At 31.8% G+C, this 19,267-nt stretch overlaps 1 protein-coding gene across 17 annotated transcripts in view; it reads right to left on the bottom strand.

Moving 5' to 3' along the window:
* Window positions 1-19,267, bottom strand: part of Tomosyn (syntaxin-binding protein tomosyn) — a 280,098-nt gene that overhangs the window by 22,617 nt on the left and 238,214 nt on the right. For all 17 annotated transcript variants that reach the window (XR_015812683.1, XR_015812682.1, XM_088205743.1 and 14 more), the window contains exons 4-11: window positions 17,531-17,665; window positions 1,413-1,476; window positions 1,133-1,340; window positions 985-1,060; window positions 761-915; window positions 527-690; window positions 176-306; window positions 24-103 (exon numbers count right to left, since the gene is read on the bottom strand). Coding sequence is in view for 15 of the 17 variants with exons in the window: in XM_088205743.1 (XP_088061869.1) it covers window positions 24-103; window positions 176-306; window positions 527-690; window positions 761-915; window positions 985-1,060; window positions 1,133-1,340; window positions 1,413-1,476; window positions 17,531-17,665 (1,013 nt within the window). In the remaining 2 variants the exon portion in view is untranslated. The remainder of the gene's footprint in view (window positions 1-23; window positions 104-175; window positions 307-526; window positions 691-760; window positions 916-984; window positions 1,061-1,132; window positions 1,341-1,412; window positions 1,477-17,530; window positions 17,666-19,267) is intronic.

Below are 19,267 nucleotides of genomic sequence, written 5' to 3'. Positions count from 1 at the left end.
GACGTGGTATATCAACTACTCACTTTTAGCAGTTTTTAATTTGTATAAAATTTGCAAAGTACCAGCGCTAGCGTCCCAAAATTTAATACTACCATCTGCATGTCTAAAATATGATAAATAGATTGATTAAGCATATAGTGAGATTTAAAAAATGAATGTATAGAAATATGTTTACCCGGTGACGATTATCTCATTATAAGAACACGACGCCGGAGACCATTCACCACCGTTGATTGGCCACTCTTTTTCACTGAATCCTACTCGCTTTTGATTACACTGTCTACCAACAGAATAAAATGCAGGAATCTGAAAATGAGAATAGATTATAGTATAACATCTGTTAGCTTGACTAATGATTCTTAGCAGCAATAATTATTATAAGAAATACTCAGATCTGCATGGTTATGAATGAAATAGTAAATATTTTAATAATGGCTTAGTTTGATATTTTAATATATATGTATTTAAAATACTGCCTGATTCTATAAAACATAACAACATAAATGATATGAGATTTGATACTTACTAAATCTGAAGGACAATCGGCAAAATAAGAACAACTTGTCACTGGGGATTCGTGTAAGTCCATCGGGTAAGGATTTTCAAAACATGGATAACCCTGTGTTAGTAAATCTATTATAACTAAGTCGTTTTGGAGTAATACAACTATTGCGTATGGATCTTGCATATCTAAAAAAATAGAACATGTTAATATATTTATCATGAAAAATTTATAATGAATTATTATATTTTAACGCACCTGCACTAAAAGGAGTATCACATAAAGTTATAAAATCGACAACGTTATTTTCCATTTCTAAAACAGTTATTGTTTTTCCGTTTATAACTGTTATGCTAGGCGTTCTTCCGGCTTTGTCGAACGGAAGACCACCGGAAAATATCACATACGATTCGCTAAAACCATATATAATAATATCAATATAATATTAAACTTATATTTATAATAAACACTTAGATAAATACCCAAGTTTTGAAGTCTTCCATTCGACTTTTTGTATTGGTTTACAAGATTCTATTTTGCCGTCTTTGTTGGTCTTTCCTGTAAACATTGCATAAATATATTATTAGCATTCATCATTGACTTTGGATTAATAACTTTTGGTGAAATTACCGTGCGGATGGGAGATGGTGAGTGGTTTAGGTGGCTGTCGCATCGCCCACGTAGCTAAAGATCCGTCGGTGTGACATGACATGAATTGCTTTCCTTCGTTGTGCCAAGCTACGCATCTTAAAGGTTCAGGTGATATACAACGGAATTCAGCAATGCGTGTTCGAAGGTCCCATACTGCCATTTGACCACTTTCAAAAGCTATTAGCAACTGGAAATTGAACGGATGAATTTATTTAAAATAGTTTGTTTTATCTTGATCATATGTGTTACGTTTACTTACTTTACTAGCATCTAATGGATTATCAGATATATATACAACAGAACCCGGGTGTGTTGCTCTTACACTGAAATTATAAAAATACTGTATGTTAATATTGAGATAATAATAAAAACACATTTGTAATATGTATATTATATATGTACGTATACAACAAAGAGCAGTTGAGTCTTGAATATATTATCATGGGGTTTAAGTGAAACTGCCCGGTTAATGTATAATACGTGGCTAGTTTCTAGGTTGTTTGACCTACATACGTATTAACAATCTAAATATAACTGAAAGTCATCATTATTTCCATTGTGTACAATTTCTACTCCTTTGTTAAGGAATGTAATTTCCCACAGTCATATTTCTATTGTTTTATTAAAAAAAATATAGGAACTATTCTTTATTTTATATGTTCAACTTTCAGCCTAATGCGTTACAATGGGGTAAACGCGGGGTTTATCGTGCTGGCTCTTATATAAGAGAACCTGATAGATGATTATGAATGTGTAATCAGTGATTTAAATGCGAGGGCTTCCGTTACTGTACTAACATTTGCGAGGACTGAGGCCAATACTTTATCACCACTAAAAAAATAAAAGGTAAGCCTAAAAGTTTTGCTTTATGTGAATTGGATGTCATTGAAACGCATTTAATCAATAAATCATAGAGACAAAAATTATCCGAACAATAAAACACTAAATGTAATTGAACAATCGGAGTTGCAAAAGACCGTCTCCGGTACCCAAGATCAGTTGAATACGAACAATGTCATAGAAAGAAAGTTACGTAGTAGTATTTAAACTTATACGAATACAACATAACTTGAATAATTTGTTTATAGAATTGCTTTTTTTTATTAAACACTACCAGTGTATATAATAATATATTTATTATATTTCATTGAAAACCATAGAGGAGTGGGACGAGGATACGCGTTCATTAAAAATTATATTCTAGAATTTTCTCGATCGAGGTTATAGTTTAAAATTACAAAAATAATTTAAAAATCTATTGAAATTAATCATAATCAGTAAAAATATTTTTGAATAAATTAAAGAACGTATAAATAAAAGTCACGTAAGAATTAAATGCTCCAAAACTAAAATTAATTGGGTGAAAAACTACGTCTTGTGCCATAAAATATCCATCGATTTTCTTAAAGAAATTTCTTGATACATTATCCATTAATTATGACTGAGAAAAATCCTAATAAGAAAGATGTAATGCGAAGAGGATTTACAGAATATTTTTTTTAAAAAACAGTTATCGTGAAATTAAAAATAAAATTACTATAAAATATTTTTTGTTATGTTAATTTATTTCGTACTCTTTAATTTATAGGTATTATTTTGTATAAAAATAATTTACAAAAATTTAAATTAAAAAAAATATTATATGAATATAATGTTTTGTATTTATTATTTATTCAGTTATATAACTATCTGGGGTACCTCAAAACAGTGAAAGATCAACCGCCGTAGATGTACGGCGATATTCTTCAAAGGGTTAATTTATTTATCTTTTCGTCGACGAAAAGATAAATAATTTTTTTCTGAAGAAACGACATATTACTTTAAATGGCACACAATGGAAAAATAGATTGAGATAAAAAATATATGTAAATGGATCTATTGGGTCGTCAAAATAAAAAGAAATTAGATAATAATCGATCTGATTTCAATAATAAAATTAACTTTAAGGGAACTCTTATTAGTTAATAATGCCACAATGTTCAAATGGCTCTTTACAGTAAAAAGCAAAGAAAGAAACATACACACAATGTCTTTATAAATTCAAGACGCCGGTTTAGAAACGTGGCGGTGCTTCTCTTTGTTAGGGTGCATTATTTTATCTAGACACAGAGAGTTGATAAACGACGTCTGAAGTGCGCTTCATTAGTAACCGTTCTTTGAAATAAATAAAACTTACTCTATAGCGAACCAGATTCGTATCATATGCGCATAAAACAAAGAGGTAGTTATATCATTATAATTGAGATTAAATTTACGTTAATTATATGTATAATATATGGGTAATCTTAGCAAAATGTATCATTCTGTTAATTAGATGAAATTAGACGAAACGCTTGCGTCACCAAAGGGCGCAAAAGGACAGCAGGGTGTAAAAGAGGGTGGATGGAAACAATTTCCGGAGGTCGCATCGTTACTGAGGGCTGGCACGTCCTCTGTTGACATTAATGTTTACTTAATGCAAATTTAGAATGAAGTAAGACAGAAAAAGAAGCGAAAGACTATGTATAAATATGTTTAACAACATTGTTTGGTTCGGAGCAGCTTTCAATATAAATGCACTGCAATCTATATGAATATATGTGTGATCGGTTTACATAAAAATATATTATTATTCATTTAATAACCTCGAAGTAACAAGATATGTATTTTTATATCAATAGATAAATATAAAAACACAATCTAAAGCAAGGATGGGGAAAGTGTGCCAAAAAGTTGTTGTTCGTCTGATTATCAATTTATTTATTTATAATTTAGGATCAGAGATAGTATACAAATTGCAAATACTGTATTGATATGTCTATATAGTGATTTTATATTTCTATATACCAGGGGTGGCCAGATTTAAGCCCCCGCGGGCAACTTGCTAATGAAATTAGTGATGGCAGTAGCGAAACTTTCTCCGCAAAAAATAAAAAAAAAAACAATATTATTTTTTATGATTGTTTTATTCTGTGTAAAATTAAAATAAAGCAAAAAATTGAAGATAAAATAAAATAATTTTCACAGTAACAAGAATTATGCTACACGTGTTATTTTCTTTATAAGTGTATTGTGATTCATTGCCAAAATCGTATAAAGTCAAAATACATTTATTTATTTGGCATTTATACTCATTGTATAATATAATATAATAAACACGAGAGCCCTCCACGGAAGACGAATTGCCTTGAAAGCGTTTTTTCCAGTTGAAAAATATTTTCGCGTTATATCCATAACGAGATCGCTGTCAACAGTCACTTTGCCGACGCACTGCTAGCTCGAGAGATTCTCCGATATCCGTTTAAAAAGCTACAATGGGAAGTCGTAGGCGAAGTGGGCTTTCAGAAGCACCTTCAAAATACTTTGTAATGAGAAGAACTATTCGTTATTCGCAATAAATAATCGAGTTCGACGTTTGTCGAAAAAAAACCAACAAAGGTAAATAATCCGGCGTGAGTGCTTTTTGTAGTTTACGAGTCGAGGGTAGACTCGTAGCACCTGCGCTACGCCGTAGCAGCTATGTCGTATTATATTGCCAGGTGGGCGAGGTCGACCTCTCTCTGTGCAGCCCTTGTCTACACACAGGGCCATAATTTAGTCCTGGAGAGTCGAAACGTTAGAACGATCGTGAAATGTATTACGGCAGTAGCTTCGACCAAATTACGGTCGTATGCAAAAACAAAAGGAAATAAAGAAAGCTGTAGATCCTCTTTTTCATAAATATATTTCAATTAGTTGAAACAATTGCAATATACTATAATATAACAATTATAACTACCCCCACACGTGCGATTAATCGGAAGCGATTTAATGGTAACATCGGAAACGATTTAATCGACGCTGCTGTCTAATGGTCGTAATTAACCCAACGATTAGTATAGCATACAACCAATTGTGTATAATGTAACTAAACGGTCTCAGATTATGTATTATATCAGACGATTATATTACTTCAATTTATTCGTTACACAAAACTTGCAAACAATGTAGCCTTTCGATCAGTCATCACAGAACTTTATTATTTTTCAACATAGTCTGGATCTTGCTTTTCAAAATATTTGACTATGGAGTTTTATATCGCCTAATGAATAGCTCTGAGAATATTTCTAAAAGTGCAAAGAAAGAGTAATAACAATAACAAAACCAAGCGAGGTTTATTGCATGTAAAAGCAAAATTTTAAATGAGAAAACATATAGAAATATAGCATTGAAAGTGAACAATCATTAAAAGGAAAGATGATGATTCCATGATCAGGAAAAAGTAATACAACAATCAACATTGAATGAAGTACATAATGTCAAGTCTCAAAAGTAGTAACGCACCAGTGGGGATTCCAAGCCTGTTGAAACCGAAACCGTTTTTTGATTCGGTTAACCGGAAGATTAATTATCAACAAGTATTGTAATCTAAATTCGTGTGTTAAAAATAATTGTAATCCGTGTAATTGATTATTGTTTTGACGCCAATCGCCATTACTTATTTTTCTAGTACTGTAGAGATAGGGCTTCATATTATGCTTGTTTAGTTGAAATGCAGAATCACCTAAAAACACGTAAATCTGATGTCCGACAAGACATTATGACAGATGTCCGAGCTCAGACATTTTGCGTGTGCGACGAAGCCCGGACAGATCTGTCCGGGTGTCCATCGGGCAAATCCGTACGTGTGTGCTTGGCTAATACCTGATAAGTAGTCAGCTGGTTGAGGTAAAACAAATATTCTACGGCCATGTACCATTTCAAATATGTTGGAGATTATGAATACTGAATAATAAATGTTTAAAAACATATCAATACAATGTCAATAGAATATATTATTCAGCAAACACTAATTTTACAAATGCTTCCATTATTAATTATTTATATAAACTCATATGAAAATGCCAAGCTGTTTTTTAGCACCCATCAAAAATGAATTCTAAAAAATCTCGCGTTTGTAATTTCTTCGTAGAGACGTAATTTCCGATTTTTCCAGGATGGAGCAAAAGTTTTGTAAAAATCATAGTATTTCATTAAATGACTTTTTCAGGGGGAGGATAAATGCCCCCACCTACCCCAAAAATAATGTTCTTATTTAGAATCCACGTCAAAAGCAATAAAATCCTGCCGTCGCAGTAGAAACGCTCGATTATCTAGCGTTCATTACAAAATTTTTTCAACAATATTACGACTTATAATAAGTCTAAATCAAATAAAGCACACCTTAACCAAATGTTGACCATTAAGAGAGCTCAAAAAACAATTATCCCTTCTCAGAAGTCAAAAATTTACGTCAAAAGCTCAAAATAGAGTTCCTACTGCAGAGGCGCCGACACGATTTTATTGCTTTTGACGTGAATTTTTGACTTCTGAGAAGTGATAATTATTTTTAGGCGCTCCTATTGACCAAAATTTGGTTTGAATACACTTTGATCAATACTCTCATATCAGAAGTCCGTATTAATATCGGTAAGGATAGCTATTATATTTTTAAAACACGATTGAAAGATTTGTAAAAATTAAGGTGTGCATTAAAAAAGCTCTGCTAGATTTTAGTAAGGAAAAGTTGAAAAATGAAATCAATTTACAATTTTAGATAACGGTGTAGACGTTCTAAAACCACTGGAAATTGGCTTAAGAGTGATATTATAATTTTACAGGTGGAAGGAGTAATTCATCTATCTGTTCCAATATTAATTATTAGGACAGTTCTTAACATTGAAATATAGATGTCTGATATAGATATTGATTACTCTTCTACATATTAATTAATTAAATTTAAATATTTTTGGCAAGACTGGGTTTTTAAATCATATCCATCAATACACCTGTTACAATTTATCTAACAAAATGGTTTTTCGTTATTAAACGTGTGTGCAAAACAAAGGAGCATTCATCTGCGACTCAGAGAGATACCAGTGTATTATAAATACTCGGCGGTTTGCGCCTGTCTGCCTTTCGTTTCCTGCGTTTCGTCTCATTTACTACCCATTGTGTTCAATTCTGAAGTGACTTGTCCCACTTTTCCACAATGCGGAAAACTGCCGTATTTTACGGGGGCGACTTTTCTTTTTTTTTCAGCTACCGTTTGTTACGGCGCAAACCATCAATATGCTAAATTGAACACAAAATATACATTTATACGTTACATTTAAAATACATTAAAAGCAACTAATCATCAGCAAACTGAAGGCCAGTGTGTAAGCTGTTTATTATTTTGTGAATATAATGAGTTCTCGAATATATTACTCTCATCATAAATTTATTCATATTGTAGTTATACTTTTAATCAAATGTTAATTGATGTTTGTAGAACGTATAACATAGTTCAACATTATCTCAGTATTAATTTGTTTACGTTGAGGCCAACTTTTAATAAGAAAATGTATACATATTTTAGTGAGACGGAGGAAAAGCAAACAGTAAGTACGAACGTCGCTCAAGTTGCTGGTTAACTACAACGGACAAATCTAATTAAACAAGAAAGGTTAAAAGTAATAATCGTATCTTCTGGCGCTACAATGTGTTACATTCGTTAAGTTAATGTTTAATAATGTAAATTATAATAAATAAAAAAAAAACATTCTAGAATAAACGAAATATAAATGATTTTTTTATTACATAATTAAATTACTGTGAAAATATTGTTGTTGTATTTTATAAACCATGCATTTGTGTATATATGTTTATTTGTTTAAATGCGCTCTTATATTATATTTTTTTTCTATTTTTATATCAGTCATGGATTATTTTTTATTTATTGTAAGCATGGCAGGGGTTAGCTAATAAATGTGTTACTACTTTCAGGTATTGGTCACTTAATATATAAATAAATATTTTAAAAATAGTTCAAAAAAATATATGTAATTATTTTTTGCAGACTTTTACATACAGAAATCTACCTAATTCTTGTGGCTTTTGCCGGACGGATTTTTTACTGTAAATCACTAAAATTTAGCTATCGCATCATATTATTTATAAACTATTTTATTTTAATTTCTTAATTATTGCGTGTCTGGAAACTATTCTCTGGTCTAAATGCCGTTAGTTAATGAACATTTCGTCGTTAAAGTAATAAATTTATGATTCAATAAAAGTGTACGAATAATGAATATTAATATGTAGTTAAAAGGATTTAACTATTGTTAATAAAACTATGTTAAGAAAAGTCATAAAACACGCAACTAAATCTAGTTATAATATATGATATATTTTCTACTACGTTAATTATTTAATTTTAGCATACGTTAAAAACTCACTTTGAATTTTTTTATTAGGAATAATAATTTTTCTTTAATCTCGAAACTCGATTAGCCTTAGGGTTAAGGGATAAAACATAAAGTGACTCTTGATGGATTTTTCTTTGTATAATTATAATATTATGTAATTATGCAGTACTGATATTTTGCATAGTAATTCGAAAGAATATTTTTTTCATTATCAAGGACTATTCATGAGATTGTATCAGATAAAACAATGTAAATTATTGTTTTCAAGTGTGATGTTGATAACGGATTAGATAAATTGAGTATATAGTCCTTGCTCGTTTTCAAAAGCTCTAATCCTATTGAACGTCCGATTTAAATTGCTTTTTGATCCTTACGGAAAGATTTTGGCAAACAATATATAATATTTACAAAAAAAAATAATATAAAATATTATGTTTTAAAGATAATATTTCTGTCAGATTTTTTATGTTCATCAAGAATTAATTCATTAACATATAAGATATGATTTTTGGATTATTATATATTAAGATGAGCCGCGAAAATGTATTAAAAAAACACTACTGTATATAACAAATCGAAATTGATACTAGATAGTCTATAAAAATCCGATAGAATTGACAGCGCACACGCGAGCCTCTACTAAATTAATCGGTCTATTCGCGAGGTCAAGTGTCATGTGGTCCGTTTGTTATTCGGCGTGACCGATCGGTCTACAAGTAAAGTATCAATCAGCCCTATAGGGCTTCATGGACTTGAACTAATCGACCGTGTCATGTCACGGTCTAGTACATATGTACATAATATGATTAATTATACTATAGAAAGAGAATAGTGCAATATCCGTGATATTGCAACTCTGATCATCAAATAAAATGTATATATATATATATATGTATGTATATGTATATATATAATAAAAAAGTTATACGATATCATCGCTTTTTCACCAGCTGCTGTTTCGAGATGGCAAAGTAACTCGATGTTTGGGTGCCGCATATAAGTGATACAGATTTAACGCAATAAAAACTCGTTTTATCAAGCAACTCTTCATTAACGATAGTACAGATCATCGAAATGACTGGATTGCACCCAAATATAGTAATGTGTACTTTGAATGATTTAAAGTATTATCTACTGCGAGCTGCTGCTACCGAGCCAAACTATCGATTCCATTAAGTACTGCTCACAATTGACCAAAATGAAAGAAGCAAACATTAGGAAGAGGTAAGAGTTAACCAAATTGTGTTTTACAATGGCAACAAAATAAAAATATACCATATAGTCTGGACTTTGCAACAGACCTTAAAACGTTTATTTAGAGTTTTGCACATTGTGTATATTTATAGAATTTGAGCTCCTGCAAAAAACACTTGAATCATTTTTTCAATAGAGGAATCCCGTATCTGTTATGCCTGCACTACACTCTGGAAGTTGTCCGAATCGAAGTTACAACTGAAGTCGGCCTAGACCTACGACTTCGAGTAAGTGACCACACTGTCGCAAATTTCATATGCCGTCCGGACGGCCGCTTCTGTCACGTACAGCCGGCATATTTGCGCGTGATCGAAAAATGTGCCAAATAATCGCAATTTTTAAATTGTCATATTATTAAAATTACGTTACTGATAATTATAAAAGTTTGTGTGGGCATTCACCAATACAATATCAGTGAAAACTTTTCGGTTGTAAATATTCAATTTACGCAAAATCTTTGTCGGCTTTTGCAAAATTCCATAAGGCATAAAAATGATACTTCAGTATACGAACACCACATCTGTGACTATCATAGAATTTGTCGCCATCGATTCTAAATAAGAATTCCTTATGGTGTGACATTTATAAAAACCGATCTAGGAAAATACATAAGGATATTCGAAACGATTTTTTAACAAAATCAAGTACCACTAATTATTTTTTAATTATTTAATTTTATATGAAAAAATAATATAATAACGATATCTGTTAAAAGAATATACTATAAAAAATATAATTAATCCCTTTTGGTGGTCAGTAAGAGTCTGTTGAAGTCCCCGATAAGCATGTGGTGTTATAACTTGATCACGTGATCACGATGCAGCGCTCGATATGCGTGTTGACCATAGGACACATACGTGCATACTGAAATTGAACCGAGTTACTCGTTCTATATCAGTTTGCGAAACACCGTATCATTATCTCTCTCACTCTCGTCACTTAACACGTGAGAGTGCGAAAGGGGAAGTATCTCACCGCTCGCGCTCGAAAGAGCAGCTCCGACTTCGGTCCTTTTGCCGACAATGTTCGGAAGCGCTCGAAGCTGGCCAAGTCGACTGAATTACCCCCACTTTACCTCCCGTTCTCGGTAGCCTCAGACAACTTCCGAGAGATTTTAGAGCGGGTAGAACCGAACTCGACCGAAGTAACCCACTATATTCTCCGTCCTTGGCCAACCTTGGCCATCTTCCAGAGAATGTAGTGCAGACATTAAAATAATAAAATGTCATCGATCAAAATTGCATATACACTACATAAAATACATACAACTCAATATTTTATCTTAACATCTCAAAAGCAAATAATAATAATTAAAAGTAAAAGTAATATAATAGTAATAAAATTTTATAGATATTAAAATAAAACAAAACCGTACTTAACAATTTCACTGGAAAATACTAAAATAAAGTATTAAGTAACTGGAATAAAGGTCTTCGAAGAAATGTGAATGGCTATTCATGTCTCATAATTACTCAAAGTAAAGTAAAAGGTTTCAATCCTTGAATAATTATGAATGTTTTTGCCGCATTGAAATGTTTTCAACTGCAAACTTTGTTCGTGAAATACATAAGGAAAAGTGTAACGAAATAATTTACCACCTGAACAAAGACAAGCTGAAGAATTTTACTTTCATTATAAATTTAATTAATAGACTACGTATATAGTACGACTTACATGTTAAAATAACGTTAAACATAAAGCCAGGATCGTCCGTTTGCAATACCGGTAGTACGAATACCAGCAATACCAGTATTGGGGCAAAAATCGATCTTTGATACTGCCGGTATTACACAATGAAATATCGGAAGTACCGGAAAAAATAATATTTTTAAATATATACATTTTATTCGCTGAAAACGATATTTCCATGGTATAAAAACTTAGAAGGAATACAGAAGCGGTTGATGAAAGGCGATATTTTGTTAAAGATTATGTATTCCTAGACTTATTGTTCCAAAAGATTTTTTTGACAATATAATGCATGAAGGAAAATGAAAAAAATAGTACAGAGAGGTTTTTGTACACAGCCGTCTAATTGATTTTTATTGGTACTCGTAAATAACACAATAAAAAATAAGCGTACAAAGTAGATTTATAAATACCTGAATGTAAGGAAGATTGTTTAAATGCTTATTAAATAATTATTAATTAATGAGATTTGGAAAATCTAGGAAACCCTAATCTATAATGATCGATTAGAATTATAATTATATATTAATTATTAATTTCATACACCCAGACACGATACAATTTGAAAGACACTAAGGTACGTATGGGATTCGAAATCTGTTATTTAAATTTACCCATGAGAGAAGCATTCGGTTTTTAAGGTAATTTATTAACACTTACTGACTGTCTGTGTTGTGAATTGTTATGGCAAAGACAGTTGTAGTGTCTCAAAAAGATACTTAATATCGTCATAATTCAACGAACGAAAGGTTTTGTTTTTTTAGTCACCAGATTTTCAGATTTATAGCTAAGATAACCTGTGTTTTTATGAGATTAAAAAAAAGGCAAGGTGGCCTAAATTAATACTTTTTCCTGCTAAGCCACTAGTAAAAAATATTTTTAATATATGTAGTAAATCTTCTGTTCTGCTTAGGTAAACTCTGTCGAAGCTTTTTAATCAATCTTAGTCGAAATTTCACTTTAAATGCTGATTTGCATCAGTATCGATTTTCAATATTGAATCAAGCTTAAGTCTCGCGTTCGTGTGCGCTTCCGTTGTCTTCCTTGGCCATTCTTTGTTACCGGTAATAGCTTTCGCATAATGCGATTTCGTAGAAAAAAGGTCTAGGTCGCCTTGTCATCACAATGCCAAGGTGCCACCCTTCACCGCCCACCTCACGTTATAACAAACACCCCCATCTGTCCGACTTTTCTAGCAGGTGAGGTAGTTTTAATTGAAATCTCGTGTCGCAAGAGCGAGTGGCGGCTGTCGATGCATGGAATTGAAATCTCCTTCCATAAACCTTTTAGCGCGTTTGAAATCGGTCGACCATGCCAACGTTGTAATATATTTATGTATTTTTGTGCCACCCGATAGGATGGATTTTAATGGATTGTCCAGAATTAAGTTACTGAAATAATGGAGCACGTCTTCATATGAAAAAGGCGATCGATCCATCAATTACATTGTGTTTCAGACACGTGTATTCCATTAACATTTTTTCACATTCAAATTTTTCAAATCGCAATACACTCGAAAGTAAACGTATAAAAAGTTCACATTTATTTTGTGTATGCACTAAATATTTTGATTTCAATGCAGGATTTGATTCAAGAATACACATCAGTGACTTGGCTACCGAATCTGATGTTATATTGTATTTGATATAAACAGCACTGTTATTAAACGTATTTGATATCAATTTTATATGCATGCAAGGATACGTCATATAATGTAAATATGACGTATCCTTGGGATGGTCGAGTGATGTCATAGTTTTAAATTTATTATGCATTAGAGTCATTATTTAATTTGCATGATGAAATGTTTTTTTTTATAAAATTAATATACACATAGTTAATGTGTTTTAATATTATATATTAAAATCACAATTTAATAATTTATTAAAATAATATATTTAGTCGATGCAATATTTGTATAAATTTTTTTTAAGAATAAATACAAATAAGCATTTTTAGATGCCTCGATGGAAAAAAAATTAAGCAATGTTTTGATCTTTGACTATTTTTTTGTAATGGATTTCATAAATAATTGTCAAAAGGAGCAAGGTCTGAAAAATATGGCGGAAGCATTATATAATTTCAATTAAATTATTATATGTTTTTTTAGAACATCATTGTTTCATATAATTGCGGTATTTGCTAATTCAGTGTATTTGAAAGACGGTATTTAATTTTATGAATTATTCATAATAGCGCTGTATTTTTTAGTTGAATTATAGCGGTCAACTTGCTATAGACTATTTATATTCATCAATAAATGCAACTTAAAACCATCATACGATGCAGATGCCTCAGCATGATTTATTCCTATCTTCAAATAATGCTTATTATGTATATTATAATACATTATAACCTTGACTTTATTAGAATGCAGTCTGTAAAAAATATTCGTAGTTTAAACCGTTATTGGTTATAAATTTGATCAAGAAAACAAAGATATTTGTATTTTCATAACATACATTTTAAAGTGTTTCAATGGATCTTTACTTTTTCAAGCTCTTGTGTTCTTTGGGGATTAGTGCCGAATGGTGTGATATTTGTAGCCAGTTAAAACACCAGAAAATCTATATAATATATGCAAGTATCGAACAGAAGAATCGAATTGGCTAGTCTTGAGAATCCGAGAGTCATCGCTGTAGTCGCCAATGATTGCTCGTGATTCTTCGAGTGAGTGTTTAGCGTCGCCTGTTTGCCAGTGTTACATTTTTTATACTAAGATGAGTCTAATTGCATTAGCGTCTGACTACAGCTCTAAATGACAATTTCTTTGTTTATGTGACAACACAACAATGCTATTCGATGCAAGGTCAAAAGTATTGCTTCTAGGCGCGTGTTTTGATACTATTAAAGGTTGGGTTTTACGCTGCGGTAATAGATTCTGGTAATAATTATGGGCGTTGTTGAAAGCTAAACCATTGCTGATTACGATTGAACTGCAAGATATATTCTGAGAAAATAATTTTTATTATCGTCTTAAAAATACGTCAAAACCTTTGCAAGAACATATTAGTATGGAAAAGTTTCCTACGGGAGAGCTTATTTTACTATCGCACATAAAAGTTTAAAGTTTCCCAACTTCCAATTTTTGCAACGAAAAATGTAATATACATATCATAGTTTAAAAAAAATATAAAATACTTTGAGCAACGACAAAGTAACTTAACAAGAAAAAAGAAAGGAAAAAACTACGATTAAAGACATTAAAGTTCAAGAAGAAAGCTGAATATATACACCAATACGTTTTTTTACCTTGCAACTAGCTTTATTACCCGCTTCACTCATTTTTTATTCATTATAATTAATTTTATTCATTCGATACTTAAATATATATAATATTTTTAGTATCTTGTCTTTACGCATTGTAGTAGCACGTCAACGATTTTATTGGCAGTATGGCACGTAATCGGCCGTCAGCACGTCGCTGTTCAGCTCAACCTTCAACTTCAAGTTGAAAATAGCACAGTTGACATAGAAATAGCAGCTAGAATGACTCGTGCAGATGTCATGTCGCTACTGTTCACCATTTGGGAGAAGTTCTTGTGACAGTAAAATGTATTTTCTGTTCTGGTTCGCAATCATATATCTTTCAACTATATGAATATTAGAATAATTGATCGAATATTCATAATATATTCGTTTATACTATCTCGAATGAAATTTGAAAAAGTCTAATAATGAAACAATTTGTATACTTAAGCAACACAGATATACCCGAGTGATATAGTGCCGCTCCAAAATCGCGTTTATTTTGTTTGAAAATGCGAGACAATGAAACGCTTTTTTTTTAAACAAAAAAATGCTTTCGAAAAACATTTTTGAATAAAATATTTATCGGCGGTCTCTACTATGACGGAAACTCGCAGAATTCGTTCGTCGAACGAAATAAAATTTTGAAAAGGCCTATTATTTATTATCGTTTGACGTTTATCTCAAAAACAGCTGTGTGTCGCAAATTTTTCTTAAGTTCGTATTACGTGTTATTTCAATACGCAAAGATTTTACTTTAATCAGTTCAATAATTCGATCGCGGTTAATTTATTTCTAGGTATTTAATTTATATTAAAATTTGCACAAAGCAAACGCCGATACAGATCCGATCTTTATGAATAATATATCAAATTCGTTCCAAATATTATTAGCTATATATACAATAAATTCGATAAAATTATGTATATACAATATATTCGATAAAATTATGTATTTAAAATGATCCATCAATTTTGCTGAATTAATTCAATCGCAGCTGATCTTAATTATGGTGATTTGAAAAAGCTAAAATACTGATTAAAAAGTAAGGAATAATAAATTAGGCGTTTCCTTTTGACGCGCTCACTGATAAGTAATTGGCACAAAATTATGTTATGCATATTTTATGAAATTCAAAAAGTTAAACGTTTATGAAAGTAATTAATGATTAATTTAAATAATTTTTATAAATTAATTATTATTTTACAGGATATTAATTGATTTTTTGCGCTAAATGTTTAAATAAATTAATATCACTAAAAAGCTAGAAAAAAATATAAATATATTTGAATACTTCATCCATTTTTTATTCTGTAGCGACCATACACAGATGCCACGTTTGAAAGGGTCTTATTCTCAAACCAAAACGATCATCCATCAACAAGGAAACAAAACAATAGCGTAAAGGATGGACCACACACATAATCCCTGGTAACGACCAGAAAAAATCGCATAAATAACAAGTTTTGTTCTTACAGTGAATATTCTCTGTCATTGAGATAATATTTCTTTGTTGCGAAACGATCACAGATATAATAAATCACCTATTCCACAAGATTCCCGTTGCAATGCAATACGACTTTGGACAATGCCCATCAAGCGAATGTCGCTTTCTAAAGAAGCAACTGCAGCGATCACTGTATAATTGTGATTGGTCAGCAAGCTTTGCAGTCCTAGATACTTAAGCCTGGACTCTGATGAGGAGAAGGCAGTCATCAGCAGCCTTAAAAAAGTTTATATATTTGATATGTAATCATTATATTAAACTTTTAGTTCATTTATATTACTTTGATATTTTCTCCATTTTTGTATAAAATAGTCTTATATTACCGCAAAAAATAAAAGTTATGTTGTATGGATCAGCGCCTCATATTTTTCTAAAATATGATAACTCGGCAAACGTATAACGTTTCACGGCGTTCGTTGAAAGCCATTATTTTACGGATGTACGATTTCAGGAAACTTACTCGACAATGGCTTTCTGAAATTCGATTGAAATACTGTGTCGTTATCTCACCTCCCGTCGGTCGAATGCAATGGTCCGTTGCGAATTCCATTATTCTCCAGGACCGCTTTTCGACTCGGAAGTATTCACGTTTTGTGTGAATCATATCTCAGGCGTCAAACTATATATTGTGATGCGAATTGAATTTTGCTCGCTATCTCTAGCTTCGACACCGTGAAAACGACGAGCGAATTAATTGAGAACCACGATCGGCGTACATTATACACAGAAGGTGTCGAAAGTTTTGTACGTTTGTGATGTTCTCGCGAGCGAAACCGGTAGCAGTGAACTAACTGTGAGTCTGTTTTGTGTGCGACTGTTATAAATGTAATATTATTATAATAATAACAAAGTATGAAAAGCATTATTGAAGAACAGCCAAATTGGGCGCGCCCAATTGTCACTTGTGTTAAATGAAACTTAACATGACATAAAATACAATACTACCAATAAAAAAAAGAATTGTTAGGATCAAAAATATAGAGAACAGTGAGAGTTAAAAATCGTAAAATAAATGATATCGATGCTGCCTAGCAACATTTATTTTAGCTCGAAAGTATGAGATGATAAAAAGTGTGAGATATTGGAGACATAGGTAATGAAGACTGTTATCACTAATTTATCGTGTTTATGTATAATATATTACAATGAATTTAACGCTGTTCAAACAAACATAACTTTAGTCTGAACTAGATTTTCGGTTCGTTTGTTGAATGCATGTTAAAAGCTCTCAAGCCGAAATGCACCTTTACGCTAACGGTCATTGTTTCCGTGTTATCCCTCTATTATATTATACTATATATAAGTGCATATTAGGTACATTGGTAACGATGAAATTTGTTTGCACGAAAACGGAAGAAACTAATAACGGAGGTACTTTCTCGGAAAAGCTTTCGTGGCGGGAGAGCTTCGCCGCTGGGATAAAACTGCATCCAAGTTTAATTTGATGAACGTCTATATACTTAATAGTTGTAAAAAAAGATTGGTACTTACGGTTCGATGGCTTTATTCCAGTTGATGATGTATCCGCTGAGTAAGAACGTTTCTATATGCACCACATGCACGTTTCCGCGCTCGGTGCCGACGTGGAGCCATTTCGACTGCAGAGGTAAATGGAGACAGGTGATTCTGGAAAATTGGCACAGAAATAAGCAATAATAAAAGTAAAAAATAAAACGAGAGAGAGATAGAGAGATGTCTCCGGGACACGGCCGACACAACAAAAGCAATATTATTCATCGATCAGAATATAAAACGAAGGTGCATAGAAATGGGCATAAATTTAATACGTCTATTTTTGCAATATATTAGAATATTATATGAGAAATAAGTGGAGTGAACTTAAGTGTAGAAACGTGTCAATTGTAATGTGAGATAAAGATGAAGTCAACGTGTCATTTCAAAGATATGCTATAAAACGCAATTGATATTAGTTCACTATTAATACATAATATAATTTAAAAATAATTAATCTGTTGGAATTTAAACCACATGAGCAATTTATTACAATTAAGAAAGTGAAGGCCACACACAGTATATTTATAACACAGTGGAAGAGAGATCTCGTGACCAAATAACTGCAGTAATAATTGGAAATATTTCACTGACCAGCTAATAGCGCATCTGTCTCAGAAGGCTAACCTATAAGTATCGTAGAAAACCTACTCTTTGTTTGAAAAACAAACGCGTGCCATATATTCTACCCTGTGAATAGTACTATTGTCCTTCGGACTCTTCAGTTACCGATCGCCAGAGTAGATATCTGGACCATTTTCTCTTGAGGCATGAACACATTTAAGAGGTGTGTTAAAGAAGTGATGCAATTGGCTCGCAAACATTTCCATCTACGATTCGCCAGAGTTGTCCCTAACCAGTATTATAAAATATGTGACATTTTGTCACAGAGGACAAGAAACGCAGAAGCGACACGAAGACATCACAGAGTCGCAACAGCACTAGATATTTCAGTGCATTATCTATTGAGAATCACGAGAACATACCACGACTAGGGATTGCAATAATACCGTTTTTTTTGTCATATTTAAAATCTCATTTCAACTATATCCAGGGGGGGGGGGGAAAGTTGGCCAGTCAGTAGCTGTGTTTTAAATACTTTAATTTTATTAAGTATAATCATTTTTTACATGCATTTTTTTGAGCAAATTCAAGGTGAATCCTTATTTAGAATCCACGGCAAAAGCAATAAAATCGTGCCGTCTCCGTCACGGTGGAAACGCTTGGTTATCTAGCGTTCATATTAATATTTTTTATAGCAATATTATGACTTACAATGAGTGTGAATCAAATGAAGCACACCTAAACCAAATTTTGACCAATAGGAGAGCGTAAAAAATTGGCATGTCGAGTTGTATTATTGTTGGCTGTAATATCTGTGATGCAGCTAATATTCATTGTGATTAGGGTTTGCAATACCGATAATATTAGTATTATGGCAAAAATCGACCTTCAATTCTAACGGTATTACAAAATGAAATACTGAAAACAACAATACCCATATTGCTTGAAATGATGCTCATTGTATGGGATTAACCTAAGTAGTTTTATCGAGGTAGAATATTGGCTAAGGGCTGAAATATCGGTTCATCCTACCTATGCGAAAAATGGATAGTACCAAATATTTTTTTTTCAAATCCAAATAAATATTAAACATGCCCTGCTTGCTTATTATTAAAAAAATATATATAAAAACGACAATAGTTACTACTCTTA

Source organism: Plectrocnemia conspersa, unplaced genomic scaffold (assembly GCF_051122295.1).
Source record: "Plectrocnemia conspersa isolate PC_06_02 unplaced genomic scaffold, ASM5112229v1 ptg000002l, whole genome shotgun sequence".
Classification (NCBI taxonomy): Eukaryota; Metazoa; Arthropoda; class Insecta; order Trichoptera; family Polycentropodidae; genus Plectrocnemia; species Plectrocnemia conspersa.
The sequence above is the reverse complement of the archived record's forward strand: the minus strand, read 5'-3'. Positions and strand labels throughout refer to the sequence as shown.